General features: G+C 60.1%; 1 protein-coding gene across 2 annotated transcripts in view; it reads right to left on the bottom strand.

The window, feature by feature from the left end:
- Positions 1–14,923, bottom strand: part of RASGEF1C (RasGEF domain family member 1C) — a 70,567-nt gene that overhangs the window by 7,774 nt on the left and 47,870 nt on the right. The window contains exons 5-12 of one of the 2 annotated variants that reach the window (XM_045830239.1): positions 10,399–10,599; positions 9,325–9,399; positions 7,036–7,125; positions 5,704–5,806; positions 5,204–5,283; positions 5,028–5,123; positions 1,925–2,020; positions 288–411 (exon numbers count right to left, since the gene is read on the bottom strand). In XM_045830239.1, the coding sequence (XP_045686195.1) occupies positions 288–411; positions 1,925–2,020; positions 5,028–5,123; positions 5,204–5,283; positions 5,704–5,806; positions 7,036–7,125; positions 9,325–9,399; positions 10,399–10,599 (865 nt within the window). The remainder of the gene's footprint in view (positions 1–287; positions 412–1,924; positions 2,021–5,027; positions 5,124–5,203; positions 5,284–5,703; positions 5,807–7,035; positions 7,126–9,324; positions 9,400–10,398; positions 10,600–14,923) is intronic. The other variant, XM_045830238.1, reaches the window with a different exon arrangement.

Raw genomic sequence — 14,923 nt, 5'->3', positions numbered from 1 at the left:
GGTCAGACACAAGGTACTCCAGGCTTGTGGTGCCCAACTGCCCCTAAACTATCTCCAGGGAGAAGTCTGGACCTGGGGAGTCCAGCCTGCAGTTCCCTGGCCCTGGCCAGTGCTCTGAGAGTGGCCAGCGCCCAGCCAGGGAGGGGGCAGCCTTCTTGTTCCCTCCCAGAGCCAGCAATGTGGGCATGGCGTGCTGTGCTCAGAGCAGGGGCCCTGACTGACAGTGTGACCCAGAGGCCACACAAGAGTCCCATTGCCCAGGAGTTGTGGGGCAGGGGCCACCTTACCGTCCTCGCTGAAGACAGGGGCAGTGTACAGGTAGTGGGTGATGCTGGGGTCTTGCTCGAAGGGACACTCCACTTGTTTCCATGTAATGAACTCCCCAACCTGCTTGGCCAGCTCCAGAAACTTCTGCCCGGGTCACAGAGACGAGATGGTTGCACTCCACTCCCAGGGCCTCGACAGCACCGGGGAGAGTGGGGCCGGCCCTGGCAGGCTTCTCTGGTCCCCTCAGGGCGAGCAGGATGGGACAAGGGCAATAAATGGCAGCATCATGGGGCAGTAAGCTGGGTGTGTGTCACCTCTGCTCATGCCCTCCAAGGGATCAGCAGCGCCTGACACCGGGGACTCGCCACGTGTCGCAGAGGCAGGGTGGGTCAGGTCACTGCCCTCAGCAGGCAGCGCCTCTAGCTACTTCAGCCTCATTCTGTTTGTGGATGTGGCTGTCCTACTGATGCCACTTTTGTTTGTTTAAAGAGCACGCAAATAAATTTAAATAAATGTATTTAAGGAACATTTAAGTAAATGCATGGAAGTAAAATTTGTAAGAAAAATTTAAATACATTTATTTAGGTTGAAAAAAAGTAAGATTTTAAATAAGTAGCAGCATCTATTCATGACTGGGTGGAAGCCCCATTCCTGGTCTCCTCTGATGGGCCCTGGGCCGGCCCCGCCCCCTCTGAATCACCTTGCTGTCTTGCCTCTAGCCCCCCAGACTCAGGAAAGTGAAAAGGAAAATGCTCCCACATCTGGTGTGGCGGGGAGCTGGGGGGCTACCTGAAGCTCCAGGCGCTGGAACCCCTGCAGCCTCTCTCAAGCCCCGCCTATTCCACGACACACCCAGCCTGGACACTGCAGCTGGACTGCAAGTCCCCGCTGGCGCTCTGGGGGGCCAGGCCTGCAGGGGTGGTTGTGTGAGGCAGAGGGTATCTGCTGGGTGCCCGTCACCAGAGAACACCTGCAGAGCCCTTTCTGGGCTCCCAGCATGCCCACCTAGCTCCCTCATTCTACTGGTCCGGCTCTGGTCTCACAGGACGGCCCAGGACCAACTGCCTCGGGAGCTGGGGGCTGGAGGGCCTGTGGGTTGGGGCAGCTCTGCTGCAGGGTGAGTTCCCTCAGCATGACTTCAGGTCGCCTGCCATCTGGGTTGTATGTGCTGGCCACTTGGAGCCCCAGGTGCTGGCTGGGTCCGGAGCGGGTGGGGAGACAGAGCGGCACAGTCGCCTGGCTTCTGAGGAGCTGGGGACTGGAGCGCTGGGACCCAGGATGCCCAGCCTCTTGTGCGAGGGCCTCCCTCCGCCTGGGGGGTTAGGGGGCTTCTGGGAGGAGAGGACCCTGCGCTGACAGAGGTGAGTGTGGCTCAGGGAGATGTCGTTTTCCCAAGTGCCCACTTTGTCCTTCATCCCACTGCTTCCTCCTGCTGCTCGGGTCCCTCCTTGGAGGGGCCTCCCCGACCACGCACGGCGCCCCTGGGCAGCGGCACAGCACCTGCCAGCTGTCAGCCTGGGGCCTGTCAAGGGCTGCACGTCACTCTGCTGCACCTGCGCTGGTGTGGAGACCCCGGGAGCCCGCCCTGTTCGCCTGGCAGTCAGCCCGCCCCTTGCCCTGGGGGCTGTGGTGCTGGCCTGCCCAGCTGTGGCCCTACCTCAAAGTTGATGTGCCCGTTGGGGAGGCGGTTGGCACAGCCCTCGTTCAGGAAGTAGATGTCTTTGATGAGCAGGCTGAAGAAGGGGATGACGATCTGGAAGGGACAGGGTGCAGGTCAGCCCTGGCCAGCGGCACTGGCCCAGGGACGTCAGGTGCATCCTTAGGACACAGAGGCAGGAGAGGATTCCTGGACACAGCTGGCCAGCCGCACGGGGTCCCGGCTACGTGGTGTGTCCCGCAGGGACAACGTGGATGCCACTCGGGCAGAGGCCCAGGCCCGCTCACTGGGCCCAGCCTGCTTCACCAGCCCCTGCCCCTCTCGATGGCTGAGCCCCCACTGCCAATGCTGCTCCACCTCGGGCTGGCGGGGTGGAAGGTGCACAGCCCCAATGCCCCTGGACCCTGCCTCCAGTGCCTGTCGGGAGGGACAGTGCACACGTTAAGTCCGAGTGCCATGGGGCACCTGCTGTGACATTCTGCGGCCTCCTCTTTAACATACATTTAACAACTTATCATTTTCTGTGTTTTCTGATGCTGAAGACCTGAGCCTGCTGCACTGTGATGCGGCCAAGTGCTCCCTGCTTGGGCTCCTGAAGGTTTAGCGGCGGCGGGTAGAGCCCACGCTTCTGTCGGGGTCCTGCCTCTCCCTCCCTGCTCCGCCTGCCCTGAGGGTCTGAGAACACCACTCCAGCTCAGACCGCTCTGGGGAACCAGCTGGCTGCACCCCGCGGTTGTGGGGTGAACTGTATCCCCCCAACCCAACAGGTACATCGATGTCCCAAGCCCCGGTGCCCATCAGTGGGACCGTATTTGGAGAGAGTTAAGACAAGGTCATGCTGGCGATGCTGGGTCCAGTCCAGGGACTAATGTCCTTGCAAAGAGAGGGGGATTTGCACACACGTAGGAAAGACGGCCATGTGGAGATAGAGGCAGAGGTGGCAGCAATGTGGCCACTGGCTAGGGAACTCCTGAGTCACCAGAAGCCGGAAAGGCAAGGAAGGGTCGTCCCTGAGAGCCTCTGGAGGGAGTGCAGGCCTGCCTGCCTTGCCCATAGTCTTGAGCACTGAGAGAGGACACCCTTCTCTAGCCACCCAGCTGCGTGCTCAGCCCTAGCATGTTAGCGCGCTGGTCCACCACCAGGCACTAGGCCCTCACACTGTGGTTGGTGCAGTGCTGAGCCTTCTCCCGCACCCCCCCCCCACTGCCGCATCCCAGGCCCAGGTTGGTGTGTGAAGGCCGAGCTGGGCCCAGTGGGCAGAAATGCTGGGACAGGGAGTGGGTTAAGGGCAGAGGGACTCTGAGGACACCAAGGGCTCCCCGAGGCCTTGATCCAGGCTTCCTGGAGGTGCCAGAGCTGGTCCTCAGGGTGGCAGAGCTGTCCACGAGCAAGCACTTCTCACCACTCCCGCCTGTCCACGTGGGCCCGGGCCCACCCTACCCAGCTCTAATGTCCCAGCTGGTCTCCCTGCCTGGACTGCACTATAATCCCACTGCCCTTGCTTTCTGAAGCTCAGCAGCTCCACCAGAAGCCCACTCAGCCTGCAGGTCACCCAGAGAAGTTGAGTAGAGAGGACCTGTGATGGAGACCGGAATGGGGGAGGTGGGGATAGGGCAGTGAAGACAGGAGCTGGCCACGGGCAGGAAGAAAGCACAGAGTGACTGCCAAAGCCTCTGGGCCTTAAGCTGCAGCTGCAAAGGCACTGGGAGGGGCTGTGAGAGCATCTTGCAACCAACCTTCCTTCCTTCCTTCCTTCCTTCCTTCCTTCCCTCACTTCTTCCTTCCCGACATCATTCCTTCTCTCTATCCATCCCTCTGTCCTTCCTTTCATCCACTCCTCCACCTATGCATCCACACCTCTGTCCACTCTCCAGCCTTCCATCCATCTGGGAAGCACCTTCTGTGGGCCCCACCCACAGTCTGCCCCTCTCCAGAGGTTAGAGGTGAATGCAGTGAGACTGAACACATGGCTCTGTAAGTCAGCCGCCTCTAACACCAGACCTCAACACGCAGAGTCTCAGTGCCCCACCCAGAGCTGGAACAGGAGGTCCCAGTGCATCTGCTAGGCCACGGCCACCGGCCTCGGTGCAGACTGAAGAGAAGCAGTGCAGAGCACAGAGTCACAACTGATGCCGTGGATGCAAGGCTGCAGCCACCTCCCAGGCCCTGTGGCTACCTTGCGGAGCCTGTGCCCCGGGGAACAGGAGGCACTGGTGCTGCGCAAAGACCATACGACTCGGAGCCGGAGCCACACAGGTTAGAGTCTGGCGCCTGGCCCTGCTGCCTATCGCCTCATGACTGTGCTCCTCTCAGGGAAGTGGTGACGCTGAAATCCACCCCACAGAACAGTTGTTGGAATTAATGGGGCTGGGGGCCTGCAGCTCTCCTGGAATCGGTGCTCCGTGAAGTGAGGTTCCTGGTCCTGCTGCCCATTTCCGGCTTCCTGGCTGGGGGTAGGGGGTGGGCACAGGCTCCCTGTCCTGGGGTTGGGGCCCCCACCTGCTCAACTCTCCTGGGTCCGTGCCGGTAAGTGCGCGCAGCTTGAGCAGGAAGGGCCAGTCGGCCAGGAGTGTGCGCGTCTTGGCCAGCACCCCAAGCCTGGCTACTTGTGTCTGCCCCGTGCAGTTCCAGAGTGGCTGAGAATTCTGAGAACGGCAGCTTGTCCTATGGCCCCCCCAGGGGCTGGAAGCAGACCTGCACAAACCCTGCAGGGACCTGGCCCCGCCAGAGTTCCCACAGCCAGCCAGACCCCAGCCCCTGCCGGCGCTGGTGTGTGCTGTGCACAGCAATGAGCAAGGCTGGTCACCCCGGCTGGTGACAGGCTTTAACCCAGAGGGTCCCCGCAGTCCCAAGGCCTGTGGGTGGCTTCTTGTATTAGAGGCTATAGGAGAATTTGGAGCAACTGAATTGATCTGTGAAGAGGCCGTTTCAGCAGGAAGCTCAGGCCAGTCATGGCCAGAAATGCCGCTGGGACCTGAGGCCACATCTCTGAAGGTACTGAGGTTAGAATTAGGCGGTGTGAGACCCTAAGGACTTGGCACCACATTTTGATCGAAAACAGAAGGGACTCCAAGCAACGGAGCTGTTCAGGCCCCCGGCCTACCTTCTCCCGGCTGCTGTGAGCGGTCAGTGAGCGGTGGGCGGCTCCGCGCAGGGCCGTCCTGTAGTTGCAGAAATTCCCAGTGGGATCCATCTGGTGCTGGAAGGAGACAGGGGCGCAGTGGGTGGCTGTATCTGAGGGCAGCCAGTGTCTGCGGGCTGCTCAGCAGCCTTACTTACCTCCAGGATGAAAAACTTGGCAGTCTTCACTTTGGCCCAGGTCTTCTTCAGCCTAGACACGGGGCTCATGTTCATGCCGGCTGGAGGAGGAAGGGCCACGCTGGGGAGGGCCGCACAGCCCAGGCAGAGCCTGGGCAGGAGGCCTCCGTGGGCCCCAGGTGGCCCGGTCCCTAGAGCTGCACCCTGACCGGGGCTGAGGTCTGCAGCGGCCTCAGCCGTCAGACAGCAGGGAGATGCTGTGCTGGGGTGGGCCTGGCTTCTGCATGCGCAGGCCCTTGTCCCAGGCCCCAGCACGCTGGCCCCACTTGGTGTCCAGGTCCTGCTCTGGGCCCCTCTTCTCCCTGGATCTGGGGACATGCTGCCAAACCCTCTCCAAGCACCCTAAGGGGGCTGAGCTTGTCTCGACATGAGCACCTTCCCTGGACCTTTGGTGCTCACCCTCTGCACATAGGAGCACCCTGGTTTGCATCCCACCCACCTCCCAGGAGCCCACCACTCACAGACGATGGCCATGAGAGAGTTGAAGTTGCCGATGTTGAAGCACTCTCGGGCCACATCGATGAGGAACTCGATCACCTGGGCTCTCCGCTTCTTCTTGGATGGCTGGGGACAGAGCACCTGAGCCTCAGTGATGACGGGTCCCCTTCCAACCCTGACCCTGACAATGCTCTCTGCTCCCCCAGCCAGTCCCTCCTAATGGCTGAGATGTGTGATCTGGCCAGCCTGTGGCCTGAGGGCGCAGGGTCTCAAGCACACCCTGGGCGAGCCAGCACCAGCGGGCACTGGGGGTGGGGCCACAGGAGCCATCTCCACAGGGAGGTCCCTCTCCCCTGGGCTCAGCTCCAGTGCCCCCTCCAGAAGCAGAGAGCACACTCCTTGCCTCTCCTCCCTGCAAGGGGCCGGCTGTCCACAGGCAGGGCTGTGGGTGGGGCTTCACTCAGGTAAGCCCCCTGGGCTGGCTCGGGAACCCCAGGCCCCACGCTGTGCTCTTCTCAAACTGACAGGAGCAGAAGTGGCCTGCCTCCCAGACACGCCCAACCCCTTCGGAGAGCCACCTTTGCCCCGCTCTGTCCTTCTCAGGGCAGCAGGGTGACAGTGCTGTTGGCCTTGGTGTGGGCCCTGGGACAGGAAACTGCCACAGGCAGAGGCATTACAGGACTTCACCTCCGACCAGTCCTGCCCCTGCCCTGTCCTCCAGGACAGGTGTTCACACCATAAATACCTTGCACCCCAGGCTCTGTTGCAGCACCTGGTTCTGGAGAGCCCAGCCCAGCACATGTGCCACCTCCAATCTTTCCCGAGGAAAAGTGGCCCCCGGGCTTCCCCTGATGGTGAAGATGGGGCTCGGAGGAGGGTCCCTCCGCTGTACGGGACAGAAGAGGGCGTGCAGGGCTGGCTGGAGGGACCAGCTACGTGACATGCATGACCGGTTCAGACTGGCCGGGTCTTCCTCCTTCCTAGAAGCCAGAGACCTGGACTTTGATGGTGCAATCTCCCAGTTCTTACAGGCTGGGTTGTTTCTAATGCTAGACCCCGAGTGAGCCCAGCAGCATGGGCTGTGGCCCAGGCAGCCCAGGCACAGATGGGGGAGCAGAGAGGCCCTGAGCTCCTTCAGGGAGTGGTCTCCAGCACCCTCTGTCAGAGACCAGCAGACCTGTGCCAGGCTCTGCCCAGAGGGGAAATGTCACTGCAGGCAAGCCAGGTGACACCTGGTGTCCCAGAGGGGTGCCCAGCCTGGCCCTGGACTTTGGGATGGACGGGCTCCAGAAGCCCTTCTGGTCCCCCCAGCCCTGGCCATGGGCCACGCCAGCTCATGCTGGGCCTCCACGCACCATGCAGATCTCGGTCGCCACGAGGTAGCACAGTCTGTTGAACCACTTCACGTACGCCTCCAGGTTCTTGGTCTTGTCGCTGAAGCAGGGCTGGGAAGACGGAAGGACTGGGTTCAGCCGCTTTGTCAGGGATTTTTGGGACATGAAGTCAGTTCATGACCCTTGTAGGCAATTTGGAAAATGTTGAAACCCAAAATCATCCACCAGTACAAATGATTTGATGGATATCTTCCAGTCTTTTTTCTATGCACTCAAACATGTAACTTAATATGACGTATTAATATGATATGTAATTGTCCATCCTCATCATCCACAGACTCTGTGTTTGTGAGTCTATCTGCTCCTTAAAAACTCTTTTGTAACCCCCAGATTATACTCGCCTCGCATCCACTGTCACTCATGGCCACATGCAGAGTGGCACCAAGTCTGAGTCACCCGACCCATGCTGACAGTAAGCTCAAAGATACCCTGCCTTCCTACTTCAGCGCCCACACTGAAAACAAGCGTCCTCTCAGCCACGCATGAGGTGCTGTGGAGGTCTCCCTGCCCTGGGGGGGGCCTGTGCAGTGCCCAGGGCTGTCTCTGCATCCCTGTGCCCAGGAAGAGTGTGGTGTGCCCTAAGGAAGCACACGGGTGAGCGAGTTTTGTCCAGACGGGAGTCACAGTGCTGGTGACGATGAGTGCGACGTCACTGAATGACAAGGTTTATTAATTAAGGTGTCTTTACACAGAAACACGAGAGAACGAGGCTGTATGTTGACTGGCCGATGAAAATGTTGGTCTGCCCTTCGGAGCAAGGATACGTGCTGATTCCGTGCTCCCAGTGGGTTTCTGGGACACAACTGTCACTATGAATGATGGGAATCAGCTGTGTCTTTCTATATCTAAACAGGATCCGGCAGAAGTAACGCCTGCCTGAGTGTGGCTGGTAGGGCAATAATATGTGTGTGATACTGTCTAGTTTCAGTTTGAACATTTCACCTAAAGTGTCATGCAATGTGCTTGGGTGTGATAGTGCTATGTTACAGAATTGCATGCTTATGATTTTGTAATAAAAGGGTTTGTAATAAAAAAGAGGCGTTCTTTGCACCAGACACTGTGTGACTATATACGTACACAGTTACACAGGGTGCCCTACAGCAGCAGTTCTTGGGGTGTAATGGGGTCCCCAAGGGCAAAGCTGGTTCCCCCTTTACTCAGGCACTTCACTAAGCACCCCGCAGTAATGGTATTCCTTGACTGTCTGCATAGCCCTGCAGAGCCAGTGACTGTGTATCATGCACCTTCCTTTTGTTGTCACAAATGGCCACATGCTCTTTGTCACTGACAATGCATATTGGTGATTATTCCATACTTACAGCTGCTTTTATTCTCTTATAATAGTTGCGTAACATTCTACATATGGATATATTAAAATTTTTAGTCTAGTACCTATGAACGATAAGGTAGTTTGCTTCTAGCCTTAGGACATAATAAACACTATCCCAATTCTTTGTGCATACATCTTTGTGCGCATGGGTGTGCATACATGTAGAATGAAGTATTAAGTACAGCAAGTTGGGGTCCAGGATGTTGATGCTATTGCCACACTGCCCTCCAAAGTGGCTGTGCCAATTTCCCCCTGGCATGCGGGTGTCCCTTCCCTAAACAGATACAATGTTTAACCTTTGCTAATCCAAGGGGGGAAAATGCGAACTCCTGTTTAGTTTGCACTTCTTTTGTTAGGTTCAGGACAGAAGACACAATATTTCCAGTTCTGGCTAGCATATGATCCCACTGATCAGCACCAGGCGCCCTGCTGGCTGGGCTCTGAGAGGGGAGGGGCGGGCTCCGAATCGGTGTGCGGACTGTGTAGGGAGTGCTTGGCCCAGAGGCCACTCCAGCCTCAGAGGAAAGAGCAAGCGGCTTGACCTTCCCAGAGCAGCACGCAACAGCTGCACTTCCCCGAGTGACCGCTGGAGGGCACCCGTGTCCACAGCAACGCACCAGACAGGCAAGCGGGGTCCTTCAGCAGGAGGGGGTGGAGGGCGCCCTCCACCCTCCTCCCCACCCAGGGCCTCTGCTAACGGCTCCTCCGCCTTCGCTGGGTGGGTGAGTCAGCCGGGCACACCCCACCCTCTAAGGCTTCTGGGGGACTCAGGGCTGTCGCTGTCGAGAGTCTTCCCGCTGGGGCATGGGTGGAGCATCCAAGACTGTTGCCTGCCCTGGGTCCCTGGGAAGCTGGCCCAGCTGATGCTTGGGGATCTACCAGAGGGGCTAGTGGGTCCCAGCTGTTCAAGGGCCTTCTACCTTTGTGCTGGCCAGAGGGTCCTTGTTCACAAAAGCCTGGACAAACTCCTCAGGCCCTATGTGTCGCAGCCGCGCCTGTACAGGGAGGGAGAAGAGGAGTTGGGAGAAGTTATGGGGAGAGGTGTGCCCGCTGGGGGGCCTGACATGGTGCTCCTTTGGGCCCCCTGCCTCCCAGCCCACCCCAGGAGGGTCCCGGGCACCCGCCCTTCTCCCTGGAGCTCTGCAGCCCTGCTCTGGGCGTCACCGATCTCTGAGCGAGGCAGCCCTCCTGTCCCATGCCCAGGGGCTGCCAGCTCACAGGGAGTGCTTGTGGGAGGTGGTACCCCAGAAAACCAGTCTGGAAATCAGGCGATTGGTGACCCACGCCCCCCAGGGGTGGCCTGGTGGTTCAGAGTTGGGGTCAGAGTTGAATTCTGGCTCTGTCCCTTCTGCTGTGTGACTTCTGACATGCCCTTGACCTCTCTGGGCCTCAGTCTCCTCATCTGTGTAAAGGGAGTAATAATAGCACCTGCCTGGCAGATGATGGGAAGAAGAAATGAGAGTGCATGCAAGCGTGGAGTACAGTGCCTTGAAAACAGCGGGGACTCACAAGTGGTGGCGGTTTAACAGGAAAGGCACCCACTCCAACCTCCCCTCCCGGGGGTGGAGAGCCCTCTGCATCTCCAGAAACCCAGAATGCTGGGGGTGTGGCTGAGGCACCCCCATCACAAACAGGACAGACCATCTGGGCTCCTCTGGAAAGCAGGGGTGGGCAAAGTATGTCTGTGTGAGTTCTGGGTGGGGAAACCGAGGCCCGGGCAGAGAAGGCACTAGTTGTGGGAAGGTCACACAGCAGGTGGTGTCAGAGCCAGGATTTGAACGCAGTGCTTCTGTCCCGGCCTGGACTCTCACACTAGCCAGTGGTCAAAGCTAGGCAGGGCAGGCTGGCCCTTCTGTGCTCACACCAGGGTTGGTGAGAGACTGCTTTGAAGCCAGGGATCTCTGAGGGTGCCTGGATGGCCCTGGGGGCCAGACAGGAGGTGCTCAGCTGTGCCTGGCTCTGGGTCAGGCTGAGGGTGGTGTGGGCCTGCTCACCAGCTCCACGTGGGTCAGCTGTTGGGCCAGCACGTAGGGGTCACTGCAGACGCTGAGGAGCTCCCTGTGGATGGAGGCCGGTGGCTTGGTCCTGTAGGAGATGGGCTTGTCGCCGCCCAGCAGGCTCTCTGGCGCTGGGCCCAAGGCTGCTAGCTTCTGGTGCAGGGCCTGCAAGAGCTGATGCAGCCGCCTTCTATAGGTCTGCGTGGTGGGGAGAGGGTGCACCGGCCTGAGCACCCAGCTCTGCCTCTGCAGTCAGAGGCTGACAGGCCCCAGGCTGGCAGGGATGTGCCCGCACCTGCCCCCACCGCCCCACTGGCCCCCACTTGCCCCCACTTGCCCCCACAGGACCCGATCCAGGGCAGGTTGGGATTGGGGCCACAGTCAAGGCCAACGGGAGAGAAGGGTGCCAGTGGAAACTGGAGAGCAGACATTGGGGTGAGTGTCGGGGGTCCAAAGTCACCCCAACAGTCTGGGTGGTGGGGCAGTGCCGGGAAGCAAAGGGAGGGGAGCAGGGAGGTGTGGAGCGGCCCTGTCCCGGGCAGCTGGCCTCTTGCCCAGCTTAGCCTTCAGGCCGTGCTGGCTCCAGGCACAGAGCAGGCTGCCTGGGCCCGTGGAGTCCCTCGCCATGCAGCTTGGTGGGTGGGCTCGTCTTTCAGCCACGCTGGACTGGGTGCAGGGACCAAAGGCCGTGGCCCCACCCTCCTGCCCAAGGGGAAACTGGTAATTTCCCTCTTGGAGACCCCTCCACGCCCAGGAAAGGTGCTATCAGCCTGGCTGGATTCACTGAGCGAGATGCCCACATGTTCCCAAGAGTGTGGTCAGCAACCCACAAAAAGAGCCCCCGAGCTTGCCAACAAACAGCGCCCCCCTGCCCCTCCCCAGGTGGACCAAATCATCCGCAGGCCAAGGGGCTGGTAGGGAGTGGTGGCCCCGGCAGCACCGAGGTGGCAGGTAGCTCACATGGGCCCCGAGGCCTGGGAGGTGAACTGTGGGCACAGCCAGGTAAGTTCAGATCAGATGCGCGTTGGCCAGCTGTTTTGGGAGGCGGGGCATCTGGCTGGAGGGCCACATGTGTGGGGCACCTGGACAGCTCCTCAAGTCTCTGATGGGGCTCAGAGGGCCACCGACCCTGGACCTGAACCCCAACTCCCAGAGCCACAGGGTGCAGACCCAGAAAGCACCCACTGGTTAGCAGGGCAGCATGTGGGTAAACTGAGGTCCGACTCTCCTTGCCGTTGCCTGTGGAAGGCACGGCCCCTCTCAGCTCCACTGCATCCAAAACCCCAGGCCTTCGTCGGAGTGCCGGGAAGACAGGGAGCCAGGTCCACCCTTGGCGGCCTGGGTTGGCACCGTCGCTCGCCTAGGAGCCCTGGCGCCTCCATGGCCGTCTCTCTCCTTCACGCAGCCAGCTGTCTCTGGGGGGCTCCATTGGCCTTCCAGTCCACTCCCCCCACTGGCTCCACTTCCGCCAACCAGCGGGCGGACCCCAGCCTCCCAGGATGCCTGGCGTGGAGCCAGGGGCCATTTCTCAGGCTGCATCAGTGTTGGGTGTGTCGTCTTGGCTCTGGTGTCCCCACCTTGGGGTGTCTGCCGGCCTGTCTGCCCACGCTGTGCCCAGATGCTGGGGTCCCTCCTGTCTCCCCCAGTCCTCTCTTCCCCTTGCTCTGGACATCACTCCAGGGAGCCAGTTCACGTTCGTGGAGCCATTCAGTGTTCGTGGATTTACATGTGCGGCTTCTCTTCTGGTCACCAGAGCCGCGTGGCCCAGGGCCCACCTCGGTCTGGCACATGCGAGTGGAAGTCACGCTGTCCTCACCTCTGTCTCGAGGAAGAGCACCGGCCAGGCACACAGGCCTGCAGCTGTCTTCCAGGGCCCTCCCCGCCCTGCCACTGACCCTCTTGACTTTGCTTCCCTCCATGTCCATGCTTCGTCCTCCTCCATGGCCTCAGGGTCCTGGCTGTGGGCACATTCTTGGTGGCTGCAGTGGCTTTCTCGGGGCGGGGGGCCCTGTGTCAGCCTCTCTCCCCTGCACCGTGCTGCCAGTGGTCCGCTCGAAGTGCACATCTGACCCCTGCACCTACCTCCTTACAACGTCTCCACCTTCCACAAAAGCAAAGCCCTGCCTGGCCTGGAGGCCCCAAGGTCAGCAAGGGCCCCACAGGATGGCCTCCCCTCACCTGTGCTCAGGACACAGGCCACTATTCCTGTCCTCTGACCCTGCCCCCACGCCCCCAGGGCCTGGGCAGCCTTCTCCCCCTTGGCACGTCCTTCTCGTCCTCTGGTCCAGGGGCAAGCGTGTCCCTTCTTCACAGCCCCCACCCATGACCTGCTCGCCCATGTCCTGCCCCCACCTCTCTTGTCACTGTCCCCTCACACCGCACCAGCGGCGCTGCTCAGCCCCAGCATGAAGGGCAGGGCCCGGCTGGCGGAGGTGCCCACGCGTGGTTGCTGATGGGCGGACATGGCCTTCGCTTGCTCCCAGCCTGCCGGCCTCTTCAGGGTTGACCACGGAGTCCTCCTGGAGCCAAGGACACAGCAGGCCTGGGCCTGTGCTCGGACTGGACTGCACACTCACCAGCTTACAGAGACGCAGATCATTTAGCAGGACTTGTTTCTACTGAACCGACGCTCATTCCGAGTGACCCTTGTTTCCTGCGTGCTGATTCCCTGAGAGTCCCTCCGGTGGTGCCGACCTCAAGCTTAGTGGTTGCCTCTTTCCCAAATCTTCGAATCTGGCTCCCCTTCGGAATGTAAGGACTGACTGCCCTTCACCTAGATCTCCTTCCATTTTCTCGCCGATTCCTGCACCCGGTGGATAGAGGCCAGCATAGCCCCGGGGCATACCTGGGCCCGTGCAGAGTCCCACAGGGGAGCGGTGAGGCATTTCTCATCCCGGCAGCAGCCCCTGTTTCCCAGTGCCAGACCATGCCCAGCAAGGTGCAGTGACCCCTCGGGGCTCTCCTGCAGGCCTGGGAGGACAGGGTCTGGCCATCTTCTCCATCCACGTCCACAGAGCAGCCTGCTTGCTGCATGCACACTGTCAGGTTCAAGTGCAGAGGATGCAGCAGCAGCTCCCCAGGTGCCTCCAAGTTTGCCTGGATTGGGTGTTAGAACCCCTATTTCTGGCTAGACTGGGGGCCTCTGTTCTCTGAAGTTCTTGAAAGCCCCTCTCACCCCACCCTGAGCCATGCCAAGATCAGTATCTGGGGGCTGACCACCCCTGGCTCTTCCAAGCAGGAGCTCTGGACCTCCCGCCTATCTGTTCTCCGTGTCAGCCTTCGGCCTCCTGTGCCCTGGGGAGCAGCAGGAGGGCAGCAGGGTCAGTCCAGCGGGCAGGCAGGGCTGTGTGAGCCGGGGGAAGTAAGGTCAGGCCCCAGGAGGGCCACCCTGCACTGCAGCCTCCTCTGCAGGGGTCCAGGGGGTGTGACCAAGGCACTGCTTCCCTCTGGTCCCACCTCCCTTCCCTGGGCTCCCCCAGCCTCCCTCAGTTTTGGCACTGCATCCCTAAGCTAGAGCATACAGGGCTGGCTTCGACACACGCCTTGGCCCCCTGCCAGCATAGGGTAGCCCAGAGCACGAGTCTTGATGCAGTGGCCAGGTGCCAGGAAGGCCTCCGTGGGCACCCCAGTGCCCACAGGCATGAAGAATGGCCTTCCCAGCTACAGAGAGGCGGTGGGAGCACAGTGCAGACGGGTCTCCGGGGAAGGGGAGGGACGAGAGAAAGGTGTCACCCTTCTTGGCCACTCTGATGGGGAAGCCCCACCAGCCTGGCCCCGCGCGTGTGTGCAGGGCCCTCGCAGCCCTGCGCAGGAGGGACTGTCACCCTCCCTCTCACAGAAGTCGTTCAAGGCTCAGAGAAGTTAAGCCACTTGCCCAAAGGCCCACAGCCCCAGAAGCACCTGCGCTCGCCTCACTGTCACGTGCATGCATGACGCTTCGTGTCTCGTGACTCCACCCCGTGTGAGAACCTATTTACAGGATAATGCTGAAACAATTTTGGAGCAAAAACATGTCTGTGTTTAAAAATAACTTGTCAGGGGAAGTGTGTGAGGGGACTGGGAACAAGGTGGGTGGACTGGTAGTTGTTGAAGTTGGGGCTGGGTGCTCAGGAGTTTATGGCTGCTGTTCTCTGCATTTGCATCTGTTTGAAAAGCTCCATGAGGTTAAAAATAATCCCCGTACACTTGACTTTTGGAAAGAATTTGTTCCTCATCAGAGCTCACCTTAACCAAGAGCTGAAATAAGAACACAAGCGACTTTAGGGACTTTGCCTCAAAGCTGTGTGGTGGGGGTGGGGGGTATAGTGATCATCTCCGTTTTACTGATGACGCTCAGAGAGGGCAGGCGCCAGGCCTGAGGTCACGGAGCTGTGCTTCCCAAGCCTGTGTCTGGGCTTAGGTGGTCCTGAGGGCCTTTCCTCACCCAGGAAGGAGCAGAGCTCTCCTGCTCCCTTCTGAGATGAGCCCCTGCCCATGGAGGGAGGGGTGCCCCTGCAATCCACCTGCAGCAGCCAGGGAGTGG

This window comes from Phyllostomus hastatus, unplaced genomic scaffold (genome assembly GCF_019186645.2).
Source record: "Phyllostomus hastatus isolate PE091 unplaced genomic scaffold, TTU_PhHast_1.1 phas_contig_150, whole genome shotgun sequence".
Lineage (NCBI taxonomy): Eukaryota > Metazoa > Chordata > Mammalia > Chiroptera > Phyllostomidae > Phyllostomus > Phyllostomus hastatus.
The sequence above is the reverse complement of the archived record's forward strand: the minus strand, read 5'-3'. Positions and strand labels throughout refer to the sequence as shown.